Source organism: Cavia porcellus, unplaced genomic scaffold (assembly GCF_034190915.1).
Source record: "Cavia porcellus strain 051 isolate PalLab524CR breed Dunkin Hartley unplaced genomic scaffold, mCavPor4.1 scaffold_14, whole genome shotgun sequence".
Taxonomy (NCBI): domain Eukaryota; kingdom Metazoa; phylum Chordata; class Mammalia; order Rodentia; family Caviidae; genus Cavia; species Cavia porcellus.
The window spans coordinates 12,355,823-12,380,822 of NW_026947497.1; the positions used below are offsets into that span (position 1 = coordinate 12,355,823).

At 34.2% G+C, this 25,000-nt stretch overlaps 1 protein-coding gene across 19 annotated transcripts in view; it reads right to left on the reverse strand.

Moving 5' to 3' along the window:
• Camk2d (calcium/calmodulin dependent protein kinase II delta) overlaps positions 1–25,000 on the reverse strand; it is a 298,536-nt gene that overhangs the window by 38,998 nt on the left and 234,538 nt on the right. For 3 of the 19 annotated variants that reach the window (XM_063260692.1, XM_063260691.1, XM_063260695.1), the window contains exons 9-17: positions 17,431–17,525; positions 14,532–14,654; positions 13,734–13,817; positions 13,292–13,334; positions 10,017–10,054; positions 8,574–8,606; positions 5,884–5,943; positions 3,119–3,160; positions 716–764 (exon numbers count right to left, since the gene is read on the reverse strand). In XM_063260692.1, coding sequence (XP_063116762.1) covers positions 716–764; positions 3,119–3,160; positions 5,884–5,943; positions 8,574–8,606; positions 10,017–10,054; positions 13,292–13,334; positions 13,734–13,817; positions 14,532–14,654; positions 17,431–17,525 — 567 coding nt within the window. The remainder of the gene's footprint in view (positions 1–715; positions 765–3,118; positions 3,161–5,883; positions 5,944–8,573; positions 8,607–10,016; positions 10,055–13,291; positions 13,335–13,733; positions 13,818–14,531; positions 14,655–17,430; positions 17,526–25,000) is intronic. The other 16 variants (XM_005002904.4, XM_003468007.5, XM_005002905.4 and 13 more) reach the window with 9 other exon arrangements.

Genomic DNA, 25,000 nt, shown 5'->3' on the forward strand with positions numbered 1-25,000 from the left:
AGCAACTATAAATATGCTTGGTCTGCTTGTACAAAGGAATAAGAAGATGTTAGTAGCTAGAAACACTTTGTGAACCAAAGTGAATGGCAGTCAAGAATGCATAATGAAAGCACAGGAAAACAGGATAAAAAGGCTGCCAACTACAGCATCCCATTGATCCCTACTGGAGACCATCAAAAGTTTAAAAAACTTATTTTCATACTACATTCTTGAATATAAATTGTTTTCTAAACAGGTTTGATGAACAAACCTGAAGTGTGTGACTACTTTTTAACTTGTACATTTATAATTTATTGTCTACTCAAACTATTGTTACTAAGTATCATTATAGTATATATGTCTATATAAATATATATGTATATATATATATCACATATCCTATAGTTACAAATACTTAAAACAATATAAAATGATAAAATTATTATATACATACATTAATGAAAAAGAAAATTAATTTTTTTGTCTTTTTGAGACAAGGTCTCACTATGCAGTTCAGGCTGGCCTTAAGTTTACTTTGTGGCCTAGACTGGTCTAGAAAGAACTCATCGATCCTCCTGCTTCAGCCTCCTGAGTGCTGGGAATACAGGCATGAGCCCACATGCATGGTTTACTTTTGTGTTTTAAAACAAGCCTATTTCTATTGAACTAAGCTTGTTTTTTCCTGATAAATAGATGGAGCTCTGAGTTAGGATTTCTCCTTCTGGTTCAATCATACCTTTTACATCTTCATCCTCAATTGTTGTATTTGAACTCTCTGTTGACTCCTGTTGAGAAGAAAACACATTTTAAGTTGCAGACAGTGAATAGCTTCACTTCTTAAAAACTTGGCTAGTGATTTATATATCATGCAAAATTCCTCAGCAGGCTGTGTGCATATGTTGACATGCAAATGGACAAATACATTAAGTGGTTTTTAACAAATAAAATGTCAAATGCTGCACACAAAAAAGGGAGTACTCTGGTTGCCTAACCTCTGAAGCATTATAAATCCAGGTGAGTTGCAGAAGTGGTACAAATACGCAGTTTACTTTCAGAACTGTGTAAAGGTGTGTTTGTGTTACAGTGCCCCAAAAGGTGTGCTTTCTTGTATGTTTATTAAATATTGAGTACATTTTACAAATGAATTTGAATCTGAAAATCGAATAATTTTTATTTCCAAGTCATCCATCAACCAGTAAACAATGCCTTCTGTGTCAGACACTATGTCAAAGCATAGAACCGCCAGCCTATCTGTCCACCTTACTCCTTTGTAAAGAGAAAAAAGCATTTGTTGTATCATTTAATGAAGTGGGTAAAGGTATTATACTTAGATAGGCTGACAATAGCTGTAAGATTTTTTTCATGTTTATGATCAATGCAATGGAATTATAATGGATAATTTACATTTCAGGAACAATTAGATTTTTCCAGTTTTTTTCTACTAGAAACTGGCTGCCATTGATAGCAGACTATTCTTCCATAATGAAAAGCTTTCTTTCTTTGTAAAACTACAAATGAAGTTGAAGATTAGTAAGCACACTGAAAAGTACACTGTAACTGCCCATATTAAGATACACTTCTTAAAATAATTTCATAAGTGTTTCCATTAAAAATACTAAGATTTTTTTTGGCAAAGAAATTTTGCAATATTTATAAGAAAAACACAATATTCTACTTGGAATGATTAAAGGCTAGTGCTCAAAATAATTGGAAACAAACTTCCAATTAATAGCTATACACACAGTGATGAAAAACAGATTTTAGTAAGATACTAGTCTGTGTCCTTTTATAGATTCAGTATTTTAAAAAGTGATAAATTTATATAAATATCATATATAATCTTTAAACCAAACAAATAAACTAAACATGTATCCAGAGTTCTCCTCCATATGTATAAAACCAAACAAAAGTCTTCATGCATTTCTCAGTGTGATGTAGAGTTCAGCTCTAAATTCGACATGAAGGTAAACCCATGCACTGTAAAATTAAACTAATCCATGTAAGCAAGAAATACCATGCAACGCTTACAAATGGTATAGCTAGAACTATGGAAGGTCCACTCCGTTGTTATGCTGGGTCTTTCACTTTTTAATCCTATTAAAAACCACTCTCACACGTGATACTACTGACTACCAAGTCTTTCAGGGATGTAGAATATTTCCAGTGTTATAACTAGTAAATATATCTCATCTTAAAACAGATTTTTCAATTTTTATCATAATGATCAGCTAACTATTAAACCAGAGAGGAAATGTGTTTTCTAAGCCTTTAACATTATTGTTACAAGCAAGAAGTAGGACTCATTACTATACTAAATTTTTAAGAAAAGTTACACGATGTATTTTTCCTTTCCTTAGAGACATAACAATGTTTAAAAAATAATGAAATGAAAACATGAAATACATTCATAGATTGTTTCCCTTCACCTTACAGACATGTATGTAAGTGTTATTTAATTAACAAGTTGCACAAATAATTCACAACGGGTAGAACACAATAGTCTTCATTCAGCATAAATAGAAAATCTGTTGCTAAAACGCAGTGATGACAAACATATTTTGCAAAAAGTGAAACTGCCTGGTCCCTTTCAAATTTCTGTCAAACAACATCATCCACAACAAGGAACTCAACAAGAAAAACACGAAGAACAACAAAATCACAAAAAAAATTCACTATGGCAACAGAATAGACTAAAACTCAAAAACAACAATGAATTTAAACAAAAACCTATGAGCTGAAGTTGATATTTCTCAAGACAATGGGATGACAGCAAGAAATTCTAAGATTTCATGCAGTATATACATTCACAGTACAATGCACAAGGAGGCATGAGAAAAAGAAAAATACCAGATGGAATTGCTTAAGATACACAGTCATCTTCACATAAAGACTTTGTAAATGTTTAAGCTGATTTTTATTTTTTACTGAGTAAGGTATTATTCATTTCTATTTCAGGTTGTCATTCATTTTTAATTGAAAGAAATCTGTATATAGTTTTAAGCCAATTAAACAGAAAAGAAAGTACAGTAGGAAAAAAGTACCAATTTTCTTTTCTATTTTTAGATAATGAACAATTTTGAATATTTGATGAGATGTGTAATCTTGTAAAAGCCAGATGATGTTGATTCTTTCTGAATACCTTGTTTCCATCAGGGTTGTGGATTACAGTAGTTTGGGGCTCCTGAGTGAGAACAAAATAGAGAAAGAAACAGTTTGCATTGGTAAATACGTTCTTACTAGTTGGAGGGACAGAGAAGGGTAAGCCAACTGACAAAACAAAAGAGTGACAAGAACTAAAGCCATGTTAGCTGCTGGCAGAAGCTGCAGCTGACGAGATCTCTGATGAAAGCTCTCCCTGGCGAGCCCATGAGGTAGGGCACATCCCTACCCAAAAGCGGCATGCAAAAGACCTTATTCCTGATCAGGATACAGACAAGGCTTTGAAGCTAGGAGACCTAAAGAGGCACTCACTGTTTCACCTCATCCTATGCCAGATGGTGTTTGCCTTGCTTCTTTAATGAGTGGTCTGTTGATGTCTGTCCCATAGAAAACTAGACAAGGACTCTGGAAATAGAACTGTTTGGCAAGATTTCCAGTTCTCTATGAAGGTATTTTTCAGCTGTATTGCTTTGAGAATTGATTATGGTGTCATCAGTATAATTAACACATAGCTGAATACCCTTGGAAAAAATCTAGAAATGTTGGATCACACTTATAAAAGTCTAAAGAATTCACTTCAAAAGTCCATGAAAAATTCCAAGAAACATTTATTAAATCATTCATTTACAAAGTTCTGCAACTAATCATACAACCACTATAATTTGAAACATACTGTCATTAAATCCTGCTTTAACTGATTTCTAAAATTTTCTTCTTTTACGGACTTTATATGTAGAATATTTGATTGTAAATTCAAATGTTTCCATGATGAAAATATTTTTCCTGTTGCTTTCTACCAGAAAATCAAAATGGTATTTTTCAATTGGAGAATAATATCCAAAAACTAATAGAAAAAATACCCAATATTCATGCATCAATTCCCTCTTTAGCATATTCATTACAGAATCTCTTGACCATTGTGAGTTACTGTAAACCACCAAGAGTTCACTCAACGTAGGCACTTTCCTACCATAATGGTTTATAGCACATACTTACAGACTATACTTAGTGCTTTCCTTTTTCCTTCCCTAAGCTGTATCAATACTGTGTGTGTGGGTGTGCATGGTGTGCGTGCGTGCATGTGTGTTTGTGTGCGTGTGTGTGTAGTTGTACGAAGAAACCTAGGAAATCTGTACCTGGTAGGCAATTATTCTATCAATACTCTGGTACTGACCTAAAATATCCACCCAAACTCTCATGGGTTCAGAGGTAGGTGATTGAACAGTGACTGGACCATAAGGGCAATACTCATGAGTAGATACATTCATGGATGACTGACAAATATGATGTTAGCAGGTGGGGCCTGACTGGAAAGACATGCATCACTGTAGGTATGACCTGGAATGATGTAGGGTTTTTGTTTTGTTTTGTTTTGTACCAAGGATTGAACTAGTGATCTCATGCTTGCCAGGCAGGTGCTTAACACTGAGCTAAATCCTCAGCCCTAAAACAGTATTTATTGTTACCACGTGATACACATACTTTTTTGTTTTGTTTTGCTCTTTTTTTTTTTTTTTTTTTTTTTGGTACTGGAGACCTAACTCATGACCTCGTGCTTGCCAGGCAGGCACTTACGCTGCTGAGCTAAATTCCCAGCCCCTGGAATGATGTATTCTTGTCCTCTGACCCTTCTCTTGGCTTCTGTCCACCAAGAGGTGAAAAGCTTTCCTCTGCTACAATTTCCTGCCATAATGCTCGTGCTGATAAGTCAGCTGACCATGGACTGAAATGTTTGAAGCTGTGAGCCAAATAAACCTCTCTTCTTTTAAATTGTCGGATTTGAGTATATTGTGCCTGCAAGACAAAGATAACCAATATAATCACTGAGTTAGTCCTCAGCTCTGAAAATTTGCTATCATGATGCCTCCTTCCTTTACATGTTTTAAAATTGAGCCTATTGGTTAATTCAAGGGGACTAATCCTCTAATATTTTAATTTATTTAAAATAATAGTACAAGGAGAATGAAAATCCAAAAACATTTCTGAAAGTTATAGAATATGCAGTGGTTTGAGGAAAATATTATGGAACTCAGCACAACTCAGTGTCAGTATTCAAATTCTGAATTTGAACACAACACTATCAAACTGGTTTAGCAAGTGAGGATAAACTGATTTAGGAAATTGTGCAAATAAAATTGGTTTCTATTGATAATTCTAACCTATGGAATTTTTGTTCTTTGGATTAACATGAAACAGTGAAAATTTAAAACACAACAAGCAAAAAGCTTTAAATTACCTAGTGCCTCTTTGTCTCAGTAAGTAAGGTCTTACAAAGCCATGTTGTCTTTCAGAAAGAAGAAAACAGGGACTCTGAATAAGGTCTAGGTTTATGTTGACTCGCAATCATCCTGTTAGCTCTCCTTGATGCCAGTGTTTTGTCATGAAAAGAAGAAACCATCATGTACACAAGAACATCATCATCAGAAGAGCTAAGAGCAACCAAAGCGCATTCTGTTGTATTTCTAAGGCAGCATGCGACAGTCTCAACTACAGAGACCAGAACAATGTTTGACAATGAGATGAGATACTCTCATGTTAGAAACACATTGCTTGACAGCTTTTTTAACAAAAAGAAAAAAAATAAAAGAAATGAACTTTTTTCCATATCTTAGAAAGCAAAAACAAAATAAAACCCTCAAGAAAACAACATATTTATATATATGTATCTACAGAATGAAAGCAAATGAAAAAAACAACAAAATACAGTAAAGAACTTAAGAAGGGTTACAAAGAATCCAGGTATACCAGCGCCGGGGTAGGAATATTTTCTTTGGGGCTGGTTACCACGTTGGCTTTGTTGTTTATCTGTGGGTATGCAGAAAATAGAAAGAGATGCCTTAAACCCCTTGGTAGCCAATGTCTCCACACACAGCATGTCTACATGGAGATACAGCCATGAAAATAAAGAGCCCTGAAGATGAATGAGAGAGACAGGTGATAATGGACAGGAAGGGTGCCACTTCCAGCCCCGGAAAGTTGCACACAGCCCAGGATCTTGTCTGTGATGGTGCAATGATAAAGCAGACTTGCTTCTTTGGTTTTGCTATCTTAGCAAGCAAAGAGATACTCCTATGGAGCTCAAATGGAGTTTCAGAGTATAAAATGAGTATAAGCATTTTTGTACTCCTAGATGCTGTCTCCAAGCTTCACTGCTATGCATACATTCCTTTTTAAAATTATTGTTTTATTATTGAGCTTGAAGTCACACACAGATTGTCATTCTCTGGAGTGCCATCATGACTTTGTTTACTAAATACCCTGATTAAAAACTTACATCATCTACAAACACAGGTGTCAAAATATTATTTGAAATTGGTAAGTCTGTGTCTCCTCTAAAAATATCAATTATTATAGAGAAATCAAACTTTATGTTAAACATAAAATTTTTCACAATTGTTTGAGAGAACACTTCATTTTCTGTCAAAGTTTTACTGTTATCATTGAAGAATATATTTGGTAATATCATTTCTTCATACACAATGAGCTGTAACCATCAGGAAGTTATCTTTACCACTGTGGAAGTGATGTTATGACAAAATGCAAAGAGTAGTAAATTTTATAATGGCACACAGAGAAGACTCTGTGGACAAGTGGCAACTTGAAACTACAATCAAGTTTGGGCATTCAAGAATCAAAGACTAAAAAGTAAAAATTAACAACTTTTTACATTCATGCATGACATATTACATTATGGTTATCAAACAGAAATACAAACTATATTCCTTTTCTTATATTATTTAGGTATTTTCATCATACATTATTTTCTAAAAGAATATACATCACAATTTTAATGCAAGTATAAGTGTACTTAAGGAATTAAAAAGAAACACATACAGAATAAGAATAAATGCTTACACAATTGTTTGGGCTTTCCACAATCTCTTTGTTCTATAGTTACATAACCTATAACTATAGGTTATATGGGAATTAGCACTGGTAGTAGAAGTTAATTTAGGCAAGTAGTGTTTTTCTTTTCTATGCATTCACAATTGTGTGGTTACTGGGATCAGCATTATTCAAACAAGCTGTAACATAGTGCTCACTCTGACATGCAGGAAATTTAAATTCTTCTTCACTGAAAAATTCATTATATGTTACACTGTTGATCTATAGTTTGTAGGTAGTTTAATTTTTTTTTTAAAGTGGAAAAGTTTAACACAAAATTTGTGCAAGAGCCAAAAAAAGAGATATGAGGTAATTGTGGCTATTAAAGAGGGATCAAAAATGTATTTAGGTCAGTTTAAGACATATGAGAAAATGCACATAAATAATTTATTATTCAGGAAAGTGCTTGGCAAACTAGTTGACTTCTTGTCAAATGATAAGGGACACTTATGAAAGTGTCACATGTATTTAAAATGCTATATTTAATTTATATGAGTGAATTCAAATGACAACAACTTTCTAAGAAGTTTATTCTGTTTCTAGATTGATGTTTTCTTAGGATGTGCTTGCTAAAAACTGCTTTATTTTAGTGAAAAGATCTCACATGCACACGTATGTACATACACATATATGAACAAGTGCTGTGCTCTCTCCCCCACATTTATACATAAGTTCACAGGGTACATACATGACCATCTCCCTCAAATGAAGGACATTCTGTCTAGGTAAACCATCCTTTAGTGTCAAGTGTAAGAGACATGAATTAGATTAGCCTAGTGAGCTTTTTTTGGTTTGCTTTTACTATGAGAAATGTATTTGTAATATTAATTACAAATAATAGAAAAATTCTAAGTAAAAAACTAGAAGATCTTCCTTTCAAAGAGTCAAGTATTGGTTCAACTATGCTGTTTTTTAAATACACAAATAAATGGAGTTATTTTACATTGTGGACACATTCTATTTTTCTTTTCTATAAAACCTGAATTGAATCAGGTATTTATATGATACACTGAATTACTTTTATGAGGCATAGGTAAGGTATTTCTATTTTTTGAGTGCTGAATTTATTAAGGCCTGAGGTTAAAACATATATTTCCTTGTAGGATTGGTTCTGCTGCAAGATCATTTTCGTATTACTTATAAAACTCATAATGAATATATTATAGTGTGAGCTAAGAATCACTCCTATTTTAGCAATCATAACCATCATTTAAAAAATAATCCTATAGTGTTTCTTCATTTATCAGTAAATATTCATTATTATGTCATGTAATCTTTATTTTCAAAGACAAAATTGGACTTAGGCTATGTGGCAGGTCAAATTCATTACCAGCATATAGATGAAGATTTAACTTCTTCCATATTTAAAAAAATTCAATTTCAGAGAAAATCAATATAATGTGAAAGTGGCCTACACCGTTTTGACATGTTATGATCACTGATCTGTCATAATTCTATACTCTCGCCATTTAACTTAGGTAAATACGATTTTTATTTCTAAGTGCAAATTTTCAAAGGAGAAGAAATCTGGCAGAGAGAGAGATCCTCACCATCATCTGAACACTCGAACTGGACTTCCTTTTCTGAATTGACCAATCAAAGCGAAAGGAAAAAAAAAAATGACTGGTTGAATTTAAAGTACCAAAGCATGGAGTAAAGAATAATTTTATCTTTAAAGAGGAGAGATAAGTTTACCAAATGAGTAAGGTTCTGAAAATATTTCTTTCTATATAAGAATAGTAGTGAAAATCAGCATCTCCATCAAAAATTCTGAGTTCTCTGCACAGTAGGACCTTGCTCAAATGAACAAACAAGGAAACAAAAACCCAACCCAAACTAAACCAAACAAAAAAACTCTGAGTTCTCCATCACTGAACGGTACCAAAGAAAACACATGGGAAATTGAAAAGGCCACATTTCCACTAAGGTAACTTTAGGAAAAAGGTAATCATCAACTCTCATTATTGATACTCAAAGTCCAAAACTGAACAGAAAGAAGATATGATTATAGGTTGAAGAAACAAGTGGTAAATGGAAATGCCAACCTACTAGGATCCCAGTGCATGGTCACCATGGCTGTGGAAATTCCCGAATTACACACAGACAGGTGGTGAAGAAATGATGGGGTATGAACATAAGAAATGACAAATGATTTTCTATGCTATATTTTCAGTATGAACTGACCACCTGAGTCAAGTTCAAATATTAAAATATTAATAATTTCCAAGAATGTTGAAGTGTTGATAAGGAATGCATGCATCTGCCATTGGGAGAGAAAGAAAAGGATTAAAAAATAAGACATTTATATGATACTCTTAAAGAGAACAAACATTATTATGGACATATATGGTTATATTGCATCAAAAGTAAACACTCAAGACAAATACAATCAGAGGTATTATTTTGATTAAATATATAAAAATTAAATAAAATTATCTAATTTTTCTTGGAAGAGTTTCTAAGTTTTTTTAGAATATACAGTTTTAATCTGTTTTTCAACCCTACAACAGAAACAGAAAAATTTAGACCTGCATAAATAACTGCCAAAGCAGAAAACTGTCGTCACGTTTGATATCTCAGACTTTGAGTTTTTTTCCCTGAGGCAATAATAATACATTTTGATAGCCTTCAAGCACACATTATAAGTTTTTTTGAAAAGTATTTGCTTTTCATAGATTTTTTTGATCACCATGGCAGTTTGGAACTGTGGTAAAGCAGTGAGAATTTAGATACTCAGTTTATAATGGAATGTCATATATAAATATTAAGTTTTTGATATTATTTGGTATATAACTAAGTTGAAAAGGTACAACTTTTCTTAGCATTCTTGTGTGTACTAGTTTTGTGTATCAAATTATTTCACATTTCATCCTGCATCCTTTATAAAGAACTATCAAATATACAAGGTCAATGATGTAGGGCTTATATTTAACATTGTAAATTATGAAGCATGTGAAAATCAGACATGGCTTAAGAATACCTGCTTAACTTACCTTCACTCCATCTGGTTTCTTCAACAAACTCTTGGCTGCTGCAAGATGAAAGTAAAATCAGTTTAGCAGCCACCCATTGAAATCCATAGGTAGGCAACATAACAGGCTACTGTCTCTTCGACCACCTGTGCTGATTATGGCTAACATATGCCAAATTATTACAGTCACACTGATGAGCGCGAGCTTACAGGACATTGAAACACAGTATCACTTTTCTGGTTTTGCCATAAGAAATTTAGAACTAAATTCTTACGTAGTTCATTGAATAAAATTGTACATTTTGCCAGTTGGGTTTTTGGATTTCATTTCACTGCTTGGTTGCGAAAAGGATACTGGAACTTTAACTGGACTATTCTTTTGTAATCCAGAAAGTTGTTTTAGTCTTGAGACATCAGCTGACAAATTAGGTTACAAGTTCATTCACACCACAAGTTTGTGGCCATGTCAGTTTCACCCTAAGCCCCTCTTTCTACAGGTTGAAAACTCATCTGTAAGAATGTGCTCTTGCTGAATAACATCTCTACATTTTTGAAATCAGACAACTTTATCTTTTCAAAAAATATTAATAATTTTGTTTAAAACAAAATATTTATATTGACCTAGAGGAATAATGTTAAATGTGTAGCATATGATCTTTAAAAAAAGGCACTATGCATCATTTAAAATTCAAAATTAGAATACAAAGGCTTCTTAAAAATCTCTAAATTGAAAAAATTAAGAATCATAATTTAAAATAAAACGTCTTTTAATCAGGAAAATCCTAAATTATTGCACGTAACTTTATTTTTTATAGAGAGGGAGTTTACAGTTTTTGAGTTTATTAAAAGGTAAACTCATGCTTTTAAAAAGTATACTTATGCACGGGTACAAAGGCAGTAAACACACTATTTTACTATTAATATACCAGGTGTAGAACATACACAAGTATGCAGCACAAAGTATGCACTTCAATTTAACATTAATAAGGTCTAATTAGTTAAGTACATCAAAATAGAATTTGACATCTCAAGTGGAAATATCTAGCTATCATAAAACTTCATAAGCATGTAATTTTCTAATATTCTGCAGATTTGGGGCATTATTTCGATTGTATTTTGATAAAATTTAAACTTTATTTTAAAGATACAAAATTGTTAATGTATTTAGTCTTTAGCAACAAAGCTATTAATTTATAATCAATTGAGCCTGTTAAGTAGTTGCTTTGGCTAATACTGGCAAATATTGTTTGCCTGGCACTAAAAAGCAATATAAAGGAAATCCCATGGCAGTTAATAGGTTAGAAAGCAAACTCAGGATAATTGGAATTGCAATAGCAAGCAAAGAGAAGACAATGATTCAGGGTAAGCAGCGATTTGGCCTGGGAGATGCAGAAATAGCCCTTTTTGTTACTGTTCACCTTACCTCACAAGAAATACATTCCACATACAGGGAGAAAAGAAAAAATAAAAACAACTTTATAACCATATACTTATGGACAGATTATCTTAAAATGTATGTTTGGCAATGAAATAGGATGAGTAAAATACTCAAAACTGAAATGCAATATTAAGTACAAGATGTCACTGACTGTAATGTAATTCGGTTGTTTGTGAAGTGATGAATTAAATAAAAGTTTGTTTTTCATGCTAAAATGTTCAGAAATGCTATCAAATTTACATATTAGTCGTGAGGTTTTAGTTTATGGGGTAATGGAAGGAAAAATATGAGGTAACTGAAAAGCTCTCATAAATGGATATAAACATTAACTAATAAAGAGGCCCAATTTATGTCTCAAGGATGCATTTAACATTTTAACATAATACACAATTTTATTTCTGAAGTTTTAAAAACTTAGCTTGCCATTAACAATATATATTATACAAATCATCCTACCTTTTAGTGATTTGCTAGTTTCTGGGCCGAGGTGAAACACTTATTTTTTTAAATATACGTTATTATTAGTTAATACTTAATGAAATGGCATTGAACTCAACCATGTAAATGACAACCACATTAATCAAGTGTTTACACAACAGGCAACTTGACAAAGGTAGCAATGAGGTTTTATCACATCAAACAAATTGGACAAAATATGTACAACCGACCAACACAGTCCCTAGGGTGCAGCACAGCTCATCGCACTATTATGGTAGTGGTGGTTGTGTAACAGCCAATGGTGTTAATATAATCTCTAACTAAAATGGAAAGAAGGTGAAGTTGACCACTGAACACAGCTGTGAGTAAAAGCTAGAAACTGGTTGAAGAACATTTGATAATGATAAACTGAATCATCAGCTGTTATTACCATATTATTTAGAATGGTGAAATACAGAACTGAAAAATGAGCTGGATAGACTAATGATGTAGATCACTGTTACACAAATAACATGTACTCTAAAGTAGTTGTATTTTTGGTACTAACTTTTAGTAACTGTTGTAAGTCTAAACATCCGAACTTTGTCAAGTGCAGCTTAATTACATTTCAGTTCCGCTGTATACATAAAACTGGTATTTATGAAAATTTGATTTTTGAGAGTCTAGTTCTTTGAGATAATCTATCAAAGAAGGGAGCTTCAGGATTCAAATAATTTCTGGAAATAATATATATACTTTCTATCCCTTTTGGAGAGTTATTTTTACAATGCAAGAGACTGTTTAGCTTCTTTGAGCCATAGCAAACATTTTACCATAGAATTGTTTTGAGGAGTGTTTATCACCCCGTATGTTATGTTCTGTGTAAGTTCCTGAGTTAGACTCCTTTGCATCTCTAAGCATTCTCACAGCATGCCAAGATGCTACTGTGTTTTTGAAAGAACTTGGGCCTAAGAGTACTGGGTTCCCCAATAAAGGTCTTTAAACATCTTACTTATTGGAACTCCCTATGAGAATGAAACAAAGAGAACTTATTCATAGTCATTATTTTATGAAAGATCAGTAAATTTTTGGTTTGACATGCTGAGTTTCAAATTGAGGGAACACATAGCACCCCCCCCCAACCTCTGCACCTGCCCTGTTTAAGTGGGTATCTAGCCTGGCACCAGTACTGGCACTGGCCGGTACAGCTGAGCCCTACTGTGAGGCTGTAGTTTCAGGAGATTCTGCAGCAGACAGCACCTAGGAGCAGAACAAACGGTGGCTACAGGAGTGAGAGGAATCTGTGTCACTCATTTGTCACCTGTGAACAACATACTTCCCTAGTTAGATTTTTTTAATGCCAAATAGGTAAATAAATAAAAAATAAATAAACTACTAAAGAAGAATGCAGAGAATAGGAGCAGAATTATTAATGTATGTACCTGAAAAATTCCTTGTAGCCAGCATGGTTGTCAAAATGGCACCCTGTCAAAGCAATAAGAACAAAATCAATGTTGCCTTGGCAAATCTTACAAATACAGTCTTGGCTCAGTAATGTTCCCTCAGGTTTATTTTCAGTAAGGGGACTTTTGATTGTTTTTGTTCTTTGGTTTCCTGATAGTCCTGGCCTGTGTCTTTCAGGACACTGGGACACTCCTCCTGTGTGGGCCACATTCAAGTTCTCAAAACGCAAGGTGTTTTCTACAGAAAGGAGAAACCACAGCACACGTTGTTGCCACACTGACCAGAGCTTCTGGTTGCAGGTTGGAGTATGGTGCATATTCCATTTTTCCCGCTGAGAAGCTTTGGGTAAAACTTTGAGGAAAAAAACGCACTTCTCACCCTGCCAAATCTACCTCTCCACAACAATGTAAACTTCCTTACCTTTAGTTTTCGTCTAGCATTGAATTTCTTCAAGCAATCGACAGTCTCCTGTCTGTGCATCATGGAAGCAACAGTAGAACGTTGCTGGAAGAAAAGAGGGAAAAAAGGCTTACTTGAAGATATTTGAGTCATACTAAGCATAACAACATCCTCAACTTCATCAGATCTTTATATTTCAGCACAAAACGTGAAATAAATACCACTAATTTCCCCAATTATCTTTATTATAATAAATCTTTAGTCAAAATTCTACTGGACTGCCATTCATTTACTTAATATTGTCTTTATCGCCCTAACATTTGATTCTCACTCTTATAAATGTACTAAAGTTTTCAGATTTTCCCAAGTTTCCTACTGTTTTTTCTTAAACCTTCTAAAATGTGTTCAGACAGATATAGTCTTCTCTTTATGCTGCTCTACACAAGCTTTCAAATCTCATGTATGTTTCTAAAGATGTTCAATGATAAATAATTTAACTTTAATTTTTTTCTTGTGGGATGTCTTCAATCTTGGTGTTATGTTTAGCTGTGCTCACGAGTCTATCAATAACTGACAGGGAATTCTCATTCATTGTGGTATTTGTAGACAATATTTACTTAGCAATCGATGTAGATTTTATACACAAAATGATGTGTTTTTTTACTACTGTGAAATTCACATCCTTAAATATGTTGCATAAAAAATATATTCATTCAGAGTTTTATATTTTTTGGAAGAGTTATTTTAAATCTATGAAAACAATGTTAAAGGAAAGTTTATTTTTCATTTATCTCCTGTGGTTTTTGAAGGGTTGCTTACACAGATCCATGGGTGTTTCAGGGCCTCTGAGGCTGTGATGCGTTTGGCAGGGTTGATAGTAAGCATTTTGTTGATCAGGTCTTTGGCTTCAGGAGTTACTGTGTCCCATTCTGGTGATGGAAACTTCAAAAATACAAATTTATAAAAAGTTAACAACATGAACACTCAAATAGGGAAGAACCATCTATACTAATCATTTCCATAATTAGTGAATTCTTCATATAATTTTCTTTTGTATAAGTTAAATTATATTCAAAACATTCAGTTTAGATCTAGTTTTTCCTCCATGTGTTAAAGGACAAATACTAAAGACTGAGAAGGGGCCACCACATGTACATTACATATAGCAAATACATTTTAAAATTTACAAAAATAAACTAAGAATACTCTGTTCCTTTCAAAATAGCTTTGGTTTTTAACTGAAAATGAATTCTTATGCAATCTTTCTCAAAGTCAATTGGACAACTCAATAAAAGCTGCATCTTTGCCATATATGTTGAAGTCATCATGCTAATGTTCACTGGGTTTATCGCGCACTTGCACAACTTGTGAGCACAACAGCAGATAATAAAACAACTTTGACTTTCAAACAAAACTGACCTATTACTTGTAGCTACTTAAGAGTGTTGTACTGAGAAAAAAACTGTGGCTACTAAAACTTCACCAGGATTTCACATTAATGTCTAATTAAAAATTTCACCAAACTACAACGAAAGCAAGCAGCTCCCATGACTTCCATTAATAAGTCATAGTTTCATTGATAATTACATAATGCGCTACTTATCCTCCTTTTCTGACAATGTTTTTTGTTGCTAATCATTTAACCTTACTTTCATGTAATTAGCATATTTGTAGAAATATTCTTCATGGGTTAAGATAAATTTACATCATATTAGTTACTAAATGACAGAATATCTTTTCCTAATTCCTGAACTTTTATAGTCAATTTTGACAAACAAAGCCACTGTCATCTGCCATGGAAATCATTGAGTCTCTTGCAGTAGTTATGGAATGGCAGCTTGTGAGCAAATGGCAAAGTGAAAGCTGAGAAAAATGACAGTGACTCATTAATACCTATAATTTTTGCCAGTTTAAGGGGTGGCATTTTTCCATTTCAAAAGCTTGTTTGGAGCAGCTGTAAAACCTTACAACTATCACTTTTGCAGACACAGTCAAGTGTGTGAACAGACAGCAGGTCTCCCAACAGCAAAAAGGAGTTGGGCGAGCCTGAAAAAAGGTGGCCTTTTCCTCACTTAGCAGATTTCCAGAAAGACAATCTCTCCATTTACTCAGCGAATGTGTAATGTGTCTACAAGGCCATTGGGGCTGAGTTTAGTCTGTCAAAGTGACAGTGGACAAACTGTGGCCATGTAATCATGGCGGGTCCATGTGGAAAGGAATGCATCAAAATTAAAAGAATATACATTTAATATACATTTTAAGTACTTGATAACTGATGAACACATTCACCTAACTTGAGTATTTTGACAAAAAAACATTGAAGACGTCATGACAGAATATAAACATGACTTTCTGTATCTACTCCTCTTACTTCCATACTGAACCTTTAATTTATGCTCAGAAGGTAGATCCAGTATTACTTGCGCTTCAATAACCCAACTTAGTGATTCATGGAAAGTAGCCTAGCACTTGGATTTTCAGAAATATATATGAAGTGAAACCCAAGAAAAGAGTAAATTATACTTAGAGAAACACAGTCATGTGTTGTAGAATTGACACTTAAGTCAGAAATGGACTGAGTACATGACAGTGATTCCATAACACTGTAATGAAAAATTCCCATCATGTATTTTGTCTTTGCCATCACAATACAGTAGGACAACATATTGCTGATGCTTGTAGTGATGCTGATGTAAACAAGCCTACTGCACTGCCATTTACGTAACAAGATAATATATACAATTATGCACAGTGCATAATACTTTATAATTGATATTTAACAACTATGCTATTGGTTTGTGTACTTACTATGTTTTTATTATTTTAGAGTGCACACGTTTCATTTCTTAAAAGATGTTTACTGTAAAGCAGTGTACCTCTTTACTGCAATAACAACCTCATAATCTCATGCTACTGCACCTCTTAATTGTGTCAAGAGGCCACATTGAGTGATTGATTTACACCATTAAGGTTTGTATAAGTATATACTATGGTGCCTGCACAGTGAAAAAAACATCTAATGATGCATTTCTTAGAAAGCAATTCTGTCATTAAGCAAGACACGGTTATTTACTAAAGACAGGAAATTACATCAATGAATACAAAGTTATCAAGAGAAAGAAAAATCCTTCCTGCTACGATTATGAACACATGTGTGCGCATGCATGTGTGCATGTGTGTGTGTATGTGTGTGTGTAACTTGCTTTCAAATATTCGAATTATAAATTAAATGTATTAGGATTGTAATTTTCAAAAATGAAACTCATTTTTCAAATCAAAGCTTGCAAAAAAGCCCATTACATAAAAAAGACAAAAAGACAGAGATGACATAATAGAGAGAATGATATTCTGGTTGATATATTGAATCAGTGCAGTTTGTATATATTTAAAAACTATGTGACAGACAGCTAAGAGGTAGCAATAATTTCTAAAGCAGAAATCTTTTAATTTTTATATTTTAAAAATGCTAAAATCTGAAAAATTTGACAAGTAAACTCCTCAGAGACTTCAAATTCCTTTCCTTTCAATTTTAGGAGATAATGAGTTGGAAATAAATAAAAAATGGATTACATATTCTGCTCTTCTTTCTCTTTTCCTAAGCAAAAAGGAAATAAAGGAAACTGATGAAGATTGTAGTTAAAAGAACAATGAAAAATCTGGCTCTTGGTCAATGAAAAATCAAACCCCTATCTAAGCAACATGAGTATTTATTACATACATCATATGCGCCAGCCTTGATTTGCTGGTAGAGTCTGTGTTGGTCCTCATCCCAGAAGGGAGGATACCCCACCAGTAGAATATACAGAATGACACCTAGAGGAAAGCAGCAGATTAACATAAGTTATACAGACAACAATAAGTTAAATGTTGCTCATCTACAGTGATACTGTATTAAGTTCCTGTCATCAAGAATTCTGACAATGTGTCATCCATCACCTGGACCATGAATTGTAAGGCTGCATGGCAGGGCAACAACTTCAAGATGAAAATCACCTGTCATTTTGGGTGATACACATTCTCTGACTTCCCCAAACTTTGGCTGTACGGACCCTGTGTCAGTCGTCATATAACAACAACCTGCTATTTATTTCTAACAGTCTTTTCTGCTGGTATTTAGGACATTCTGTGGAATGATGGTGTCCCGATTATACTTTCACACTCTAAATAGCCAGGGTGCCTGAGAGTATGGATAACACATAAAAGTATAAGACTTTTTTCTCTTCAGTGATTGTGAGTCTTCAGAAACAGAAGTTTTCAATGAAACAGCAAGACCAGAGTTACTACAAGAGAGTATAAGAGGAAAATGAAAGAAAAGGATGAAATTGCACATGAAATTCAAAGCAGTAAACACAATTGTAATGTGACTTGATACCTTTTTCATAAACATGTAATTATAGTTACTGTCCCTCTGTGTTGCAGGGATTGGTCCTAAGACAACCCCACAGGTACCAAAATCTGTTGCTGATATAAAATTTTCTAGTATTTGCATAAAACTAGGTAATCTTCCAATATATTTTAAATCATCTCTAGATTATACATAATACCTAATACAATGCAAATGCTGAGTAAACAATTATACAAAAGTCTACATGTTCAAAACAACTTGTTTTTGATCCACAGTTGTTTGAGTTCACAGGGCTGACTGTACTTACAAATTAACTTAATCAACATGATTTATCTTTTAAATTAAAAAACATTATGTATTCACAAATTGTGAGTTTCCCTGAAATCATATCTATTTTACTGACCTGCTTAAGAGCTTGAGTTTCTTTTTTATTTAAAGAGAGAAACAAAACAAAACAAAACAAAGCAGTAAAGGGTACAAGTAATACAGAATTTCAAGAAAAAAAATACAGTAAGAAATCACTAGTTAATAGATCACATATTTTCATTTTAGAAACAGTTGTCCAAATTACAAAATTAAAGCATATAAAGTGGACATTCATACAGTGAGATTGTAGACAGTTCTGTTTAATGATCCAATAAAAACTCGGGAATACGTTTTTCTATCCTACACACTTAAATATACATGCAGTTATATCTTTTAGATCACTTTCTTTTCCTCTCTTTTTTACAATAACAATTACACTTTTTGGGTTTTATTATTCCCATAGTTCTTAAAACTTTTTTTAAACTTTAAGTTGGTTTTTTTTTTTTAGTACCAGGTATCGAACTCAGGACCTTGCACTTGCCAGGCAGGTACTTTATCCTATTGAGCTAAATCCCCAGCTTTTCTAGCTCACCTTGGAGAAAGCTCATTCTTTCTCTGACCTCTCCTGACTTCTCTTCCCTTGCTGTATTTCCTGAAGCCCAGAAAACCTAAAGTTTAAGGAAGAGCAGGACATGTGACTATTTGGATGTCCTGGGACTCCATTCTTCCCTTATCAGTGGTGGCCTCTTGTTTCTGTACCTCGTCTTTGTTCATAAGATCTAGTCTTACTCCTGGTTATCAGTCGATGTCTTTATGCAAATGACACTTTTGCAGCTAAAATGGCTTTGAAGGGATGATTTAATTACCTTAGATTTTTATAGCCTACTGCAGGATAATAGCATTTAAAGCAGATTTTTAAAGTTACATGAATCATTATTAGAAAGTTAAAGTTTGGTTCCAGAATGTCTACCAAAGGTCCAAGTATCATCAGAGAGTTACTAGTAGCAAATGACAGACCCCTTAAGTGGTGTTTAGTTATTAGACGGTGTGTCCTTGAAGGGTGTCCCTTTCTTTTCCTACTTTTGCTCCCTGGTCTGAGATGAGTGGTTCTGCTTCATCACCTGCTCCTGCCATGATGCGCTGCCCCAAAAAGCAATGAACAAATAAACCATAGACTGAACGCTCTGAAACTACGAGTCAAAATAATCTTGCCTTTATAAACTGCAAAAATATCTCAAGTAGTTTGTACAGTGATGGAAAATCAACTATTACAAAGTAAAACATTTTTAACAAATTCTTAAATTTAGAAAAAAACTATCAAGGCGCGCTCTCTCTCTCTCTCTCTCTCTCTCTCTCTCTCTCTCTCTCTCTCTCTCCTCTCTCTCGGTACAGGGGACTGAATTCAGGACCCCTACTCCAGAATTACATTCTTAGCTGTATCAAGACCAAACATTATTTTACCACAATGGAAGTTGTAAGAAAAACAAAACAACATGGATAAAATTGCAATATATTTGTACCTCACTGATACTACATAAACACAATATTTCTATCTTTTACTGGATTATAGATTCAATGTGCATTCACTTAAATTTATTCTTGTATCATTTTTACTATCTGATATTGCAGATGCATCAAATGACAAGAACAATGGTCATGATGAAGAATATTTCTGTTTATATTCCCAGAATGTGAGTAGGGAAAAAATTGCTGCACCTAAGCAGTTTAGCCCTTCCCTGTGGCCCCAGAGGTGAAGAAGCAAATTTGCTTTGAGATGGCAAAAATCACTGAGTCTGCACATTTTCCCAATAAACATCTAGAGTCAACTGTTAGAAAAACTATTGAACAGAGTCATAATGGAGCCATTTTTTCATTTTGAATTTCTTCTTTTTAAAAATTATTTTCCCTTTATTCAGTTTTCAGAATAATTCATTGGTTTCTCAGCATTCATAAAGGTCGGGCTTCTCTTAAATTTTGCTACCATTATAAATGCATGGATTTCAACTTTTGATGTATTTCAGTCCATTACTGTTCTTTTTTTTTTTTTTTTTTTTTTTAGTGAGCCTAATTATCACATCTATGATCAACACAAGGGTCCTGGTGTTGGCTCCTGAGCCCTGATAATACAATCCAGTGGCCTCTGAGAGTTTTCTTTACCCTGACATGACAAGAGACTTCTGAGTAATCTTGTACTTCTTCTGATTCAGACTTGGGACAGGCCACTAGTGCAAGAAGTTCTAGTTCCTTTCAGTGGTAAATAGAATGCAAAGAATAAGGCTGGGCATTCACATGTGCTGTGCAGAAACTACAGATTTCTTCAACAAAGAAAATGAGAAATGAGATAGAGGACAGGGAGGTAGAGGAGTGGAAACTACACATGAAAAGAAGCCTAAGACAGCAAAGAGACACAACTAATAACAAAATTGTGGTATATAAGACACAAAATTGTGATACATTTTAAACAGGAATAATTAACATATTTGATGACATTCAACAATCGTTATTAGATTTTAAATTAGATGTATTGATAGAATGTTTGGATTGGAATAAAATAATCTTGAGCTGGGGGAATAAGTGGGAAAGAAGATACAATAAGGTTAGTCTTTAGTTCATTACATTATAGTCATATGTCAGTTCACAAATGCTTTTTGTTTGTGAACAATTTGGTTTGCAAAAAGAAGCATTTAGCACAATGTTTTGTTTGTGAACTCTATGTTGGGTAATGAACATGACCATGTACACCTTCCCTGCATGAGCATAAACATGGCATCTTTTCCAGACTTATGGGACAAATTAAGTTCAGGAACCAAGGTTCTAGTGAATTTTCTCTTTTGCATTTAAAAATTTTTGACATCAAACAGTTAAAAATTATTTTGACACACTTAGTTGCTTATTACATTGAAAGCATGCTAAAATTAGTTTTCATTTCCTTGAGAATAAATTTGTGCTTGGTAGATACTAGAGATGTTTGATTACTAAGAATTTTGGGAAACATCGATTAGTGATTAGCTAAAAACACTACATTATTAAGAACATTTGAAACTGATTTTTAATAAAAGCTAATGTTTGAAAATGACTATAAGGGATGAAGAAACATTGAAAACCAGGAGTTAGTGGAAAATTAGTAGAACAATCTAATCGATGGATCTACTTATCCTTGATAATAAAGGGGTACACTATGAGCTCCCATGAAGAATGTATGTGGAAACAGGAAATGTACTGTTAACTCCATGAGTGTTAAGCATGGCTTTCTCTTGTCTTGCTCTAATACGTTAAGCAAAATATCACCATGCAATTCAAATAGGGCAAGTGTTCAACTAATACACTGTTGCCTAAAGACTTGTGATGGGTAGACAAGGGCTGGAAGATTGAGGACAGCAGGAAGGAAGTCATTTTCCAGAAGATGAATAATCTGTGCCATGGAGTGGAGGTGACAAGTTGCCAGGCCTTCTGTTACCACCCAGAAATGATCACTTATGGCCACACTGTGTGTGAGATGGTAGGGTAACAGGGGTAAAGGGGGACAGGTGCTAACTGGTATGGCTGTAAGAACAAGACATTATGTTATCTGTTTTTCTGATTATTAGAGAGAGGCAAGAAACTGATAGTAAACTGTAAAGGTAAGTAATACCTTTCAGTGACTCCCATGATGTATGGTACAAATGCCTGTCAAGACATCTATGGACTACCTGTAATAGGCTGAATACTTGTGTCCCCTCTAAATTCATGTGTTTGAAACCCAGATCCTGATGTCATGGTATGCAGGTGGCGTCTCTGAGAGGTACGTATGTCACAGGGATCAAGTCCTTGTGAACGAGGTTAGTGCTGCTATCTAAAGTGATCAGAGGGCTACTGAACTCCCTTATTGCCATGTAAGGAGATGAGAAGGCACTGGCAGTCAGTCCCCCTGAAAACGGTGCTCACTAGCACCTCACCCCACCAGGTTGGCTCCTCTACCTCAGCCTTCTGCTGTCCTAAAAGAAACTGTAATTTTCCAGGTTCCTGCTGCTCATGGTTGGTTATGTCAGAATCATCTAGTGGGTGCATTAAAAGGCAAATTCTCCAGTCTCACCCACAGAGGGTTTTCCCCTATGTCTCCTGGTTAAGAAACACATAATATTAAATTTAAACCTACAGTATTAAACTGTCATATAAGATGGATGTACAGTTTTTAGTGTGTAGTTTAGGAGTATTAAGGACTTTGCCACAGTTGTGAATCGGATCTCCAGAACTTTTTCCTCTTAAAACACTGAAATTCTAAAGGCACTAAACACTAATTTCCCTTTCTTCTTCCCAGTGCTTGGCAACCAACTTTGTACTTATTGTTTCTATGAATTTGGCTATTTTAGATACTTCATATGAATGTAATCACATGGTGTGTCTTTGGCTTATTTTACTTAGTGTAACCTTGGGGTTCATTTATGTTGTAACATTAATAAAATTTCTTGACTTTTTAAGAGTGTTTAATATTTTATTGTAGGAATATGTCATGTTCTGCTTAATCCATTCATCTGTAGATGGACTTGTGGGCTGCTTTCCTCTCTTGGGTCTTGTATATGGAGCTGTTAAATAGACGGATGTGCAAGAGTGTCTTTAAAATTCTGTTTTCAATTATTCTGGATATATCCCAGGAGTGAAATTGCCAGATCATGGGACCCCCCAACAGACTTTTATTCAGTGGTCCCAGGGTAGGTCACAAAAGCTTGAACTTTTGACACGGACTTAAGATCACTCTGAAGTATGTGGTCTGTGGTTCACAATTTGAAAAAAAAAATAGATTAGAGAAATCATACATATTAAATCAGGAAATTTAAGACAGTATGTAAGTTCAGTGTGAAACAATATCAGGAAAGATTATGTTCGGGAGCAAGGCCTTGCAGGCTATAGACTGTTGAAGATGGGAGCAATAAAGGACGATGGCAGAAAGCCTAATTTTGAAGCATCCTTTGGTGGCTTTGTGGTGGCCCACTGCAAGGCAGTCATGGGATTGGTAGTAGTAACAAACTGTCTAGTAGGGAAAGGGTTTCCGAATGATTCAATGCCTCATGTTGACTTATCCCAGCTGGAGTATGAAAAGGCCAAACTCCAAGAATTATATAGCTATTGAATCTAAATTCACTATGCAAGAAAAGAGCAAATGTATTCTATAATATTCCAAAGATTTGTCTGGGCTATTTGTGAAAATTTGTTATCATTTGTAAATGTTGTGATAGCATCTAAATAAGGTACAGAAGAACTAAGATGTGTGTCTGTATGTTTCCAGGCTGGTTGGTCTTTCCCTCCCTCTCTCCTTCCTGTTTGTTTTTCTCTTTTTTCTCCTTTCCCTCCTTCCTTCCTTTCTCCCACACCCTCACTTCTTTCCCCTCCCACTGTGTTTCTTTTTTAAAAGCCAAACTGTAGAACAAGCTCTGTGAAAAACCAGTGATCCAATAACATCTATGAATCTTTGTTCATCCCACTAGACAATTACAGAAGTAGCTATAATATACAAGAAAGCCATCAAAATCAATTTACTGTTGTTAATAGCAGAACACAGGGCTACGTTCTTGCTTTATTACTATGTACTATTTACTTTCTAGTAATGGACTCATTGTTTTTAAAGACTAAGTACAGGTCAGACCATACTCTGTGAGATCCAAAAAGCAAAGTAGTGGTGATGTTTGAGATTTTCTATGTGCAGACAATTGCATGCTCCTAATAAAAATCATGTACAAACTTTTTTGTCACCATACAAATACTGTTTCATTTTGCTCTGTGTCAACTGCCAGTATGACAAAGAACCTGCTATCATGAATGCTTATAGCTTAATTCACATAGACACTAGCTGTCAGTCACCTAAATGGATTGTTTTGCATTCCTTTTGTTCATTTCTTACCATACAACCCAGTGTCTACTCTGCAAAAGAACTAATAGGCATGAGTGAGTGCTCACTGATGGCTGAAAGAGTGCTTCCCTCAAGGTAAGCAATAGTCTAAAGACATCCAAACTGATTTTAATGTAACTATCACGTTATCTGAGTGAAGAGACATATAATAACATGGCAAACCAACAGCATTGTACAGAAATGTAGTGAAGAAATTCATCATGATGTTCTGAGTGAGTAGTGGTCAGTTTTTTCAAATAGGTGACACTGGAATATTTAGTTGGAATATCACAGAGAGCTGGGGGCTCTAGGCATATGACTGAAAGATACACCTGACCTCTGTTAAAAAAATTGGAGCTTTCTCAAAAAAAAAACCAAACTGAAATAGAGTTACCATTGGATCCAGCTATATCACTCTTTGGTATATTCCTGAAAAAATGAAAGTCAGTATATTACAGAGATATCTGCATACATATGTTTATTGCAGCCCAAATTGGTGAACTAAGCTGTAGAAACAGGCTAGGTGCCCATTAAGAGAAAACCATATTTGTATAAATGCAGTAGACACACAATGGAGTATTTTTCGGTCACACAGAAAAATAAATGATGTCATTTTCAGGAAAATGGATGGAACTGGACAGCATCATCTTAAATGAAATAAACCAAACTCAGGATGCTAAGTATTTCATGTTTTCTTTCATTTGTGTGATATGGGAGGAGGAAAGATGAAAGGAAACTGAAAAAGGAAAAGAGAAAGAAGGGGAAGAGGAAAAG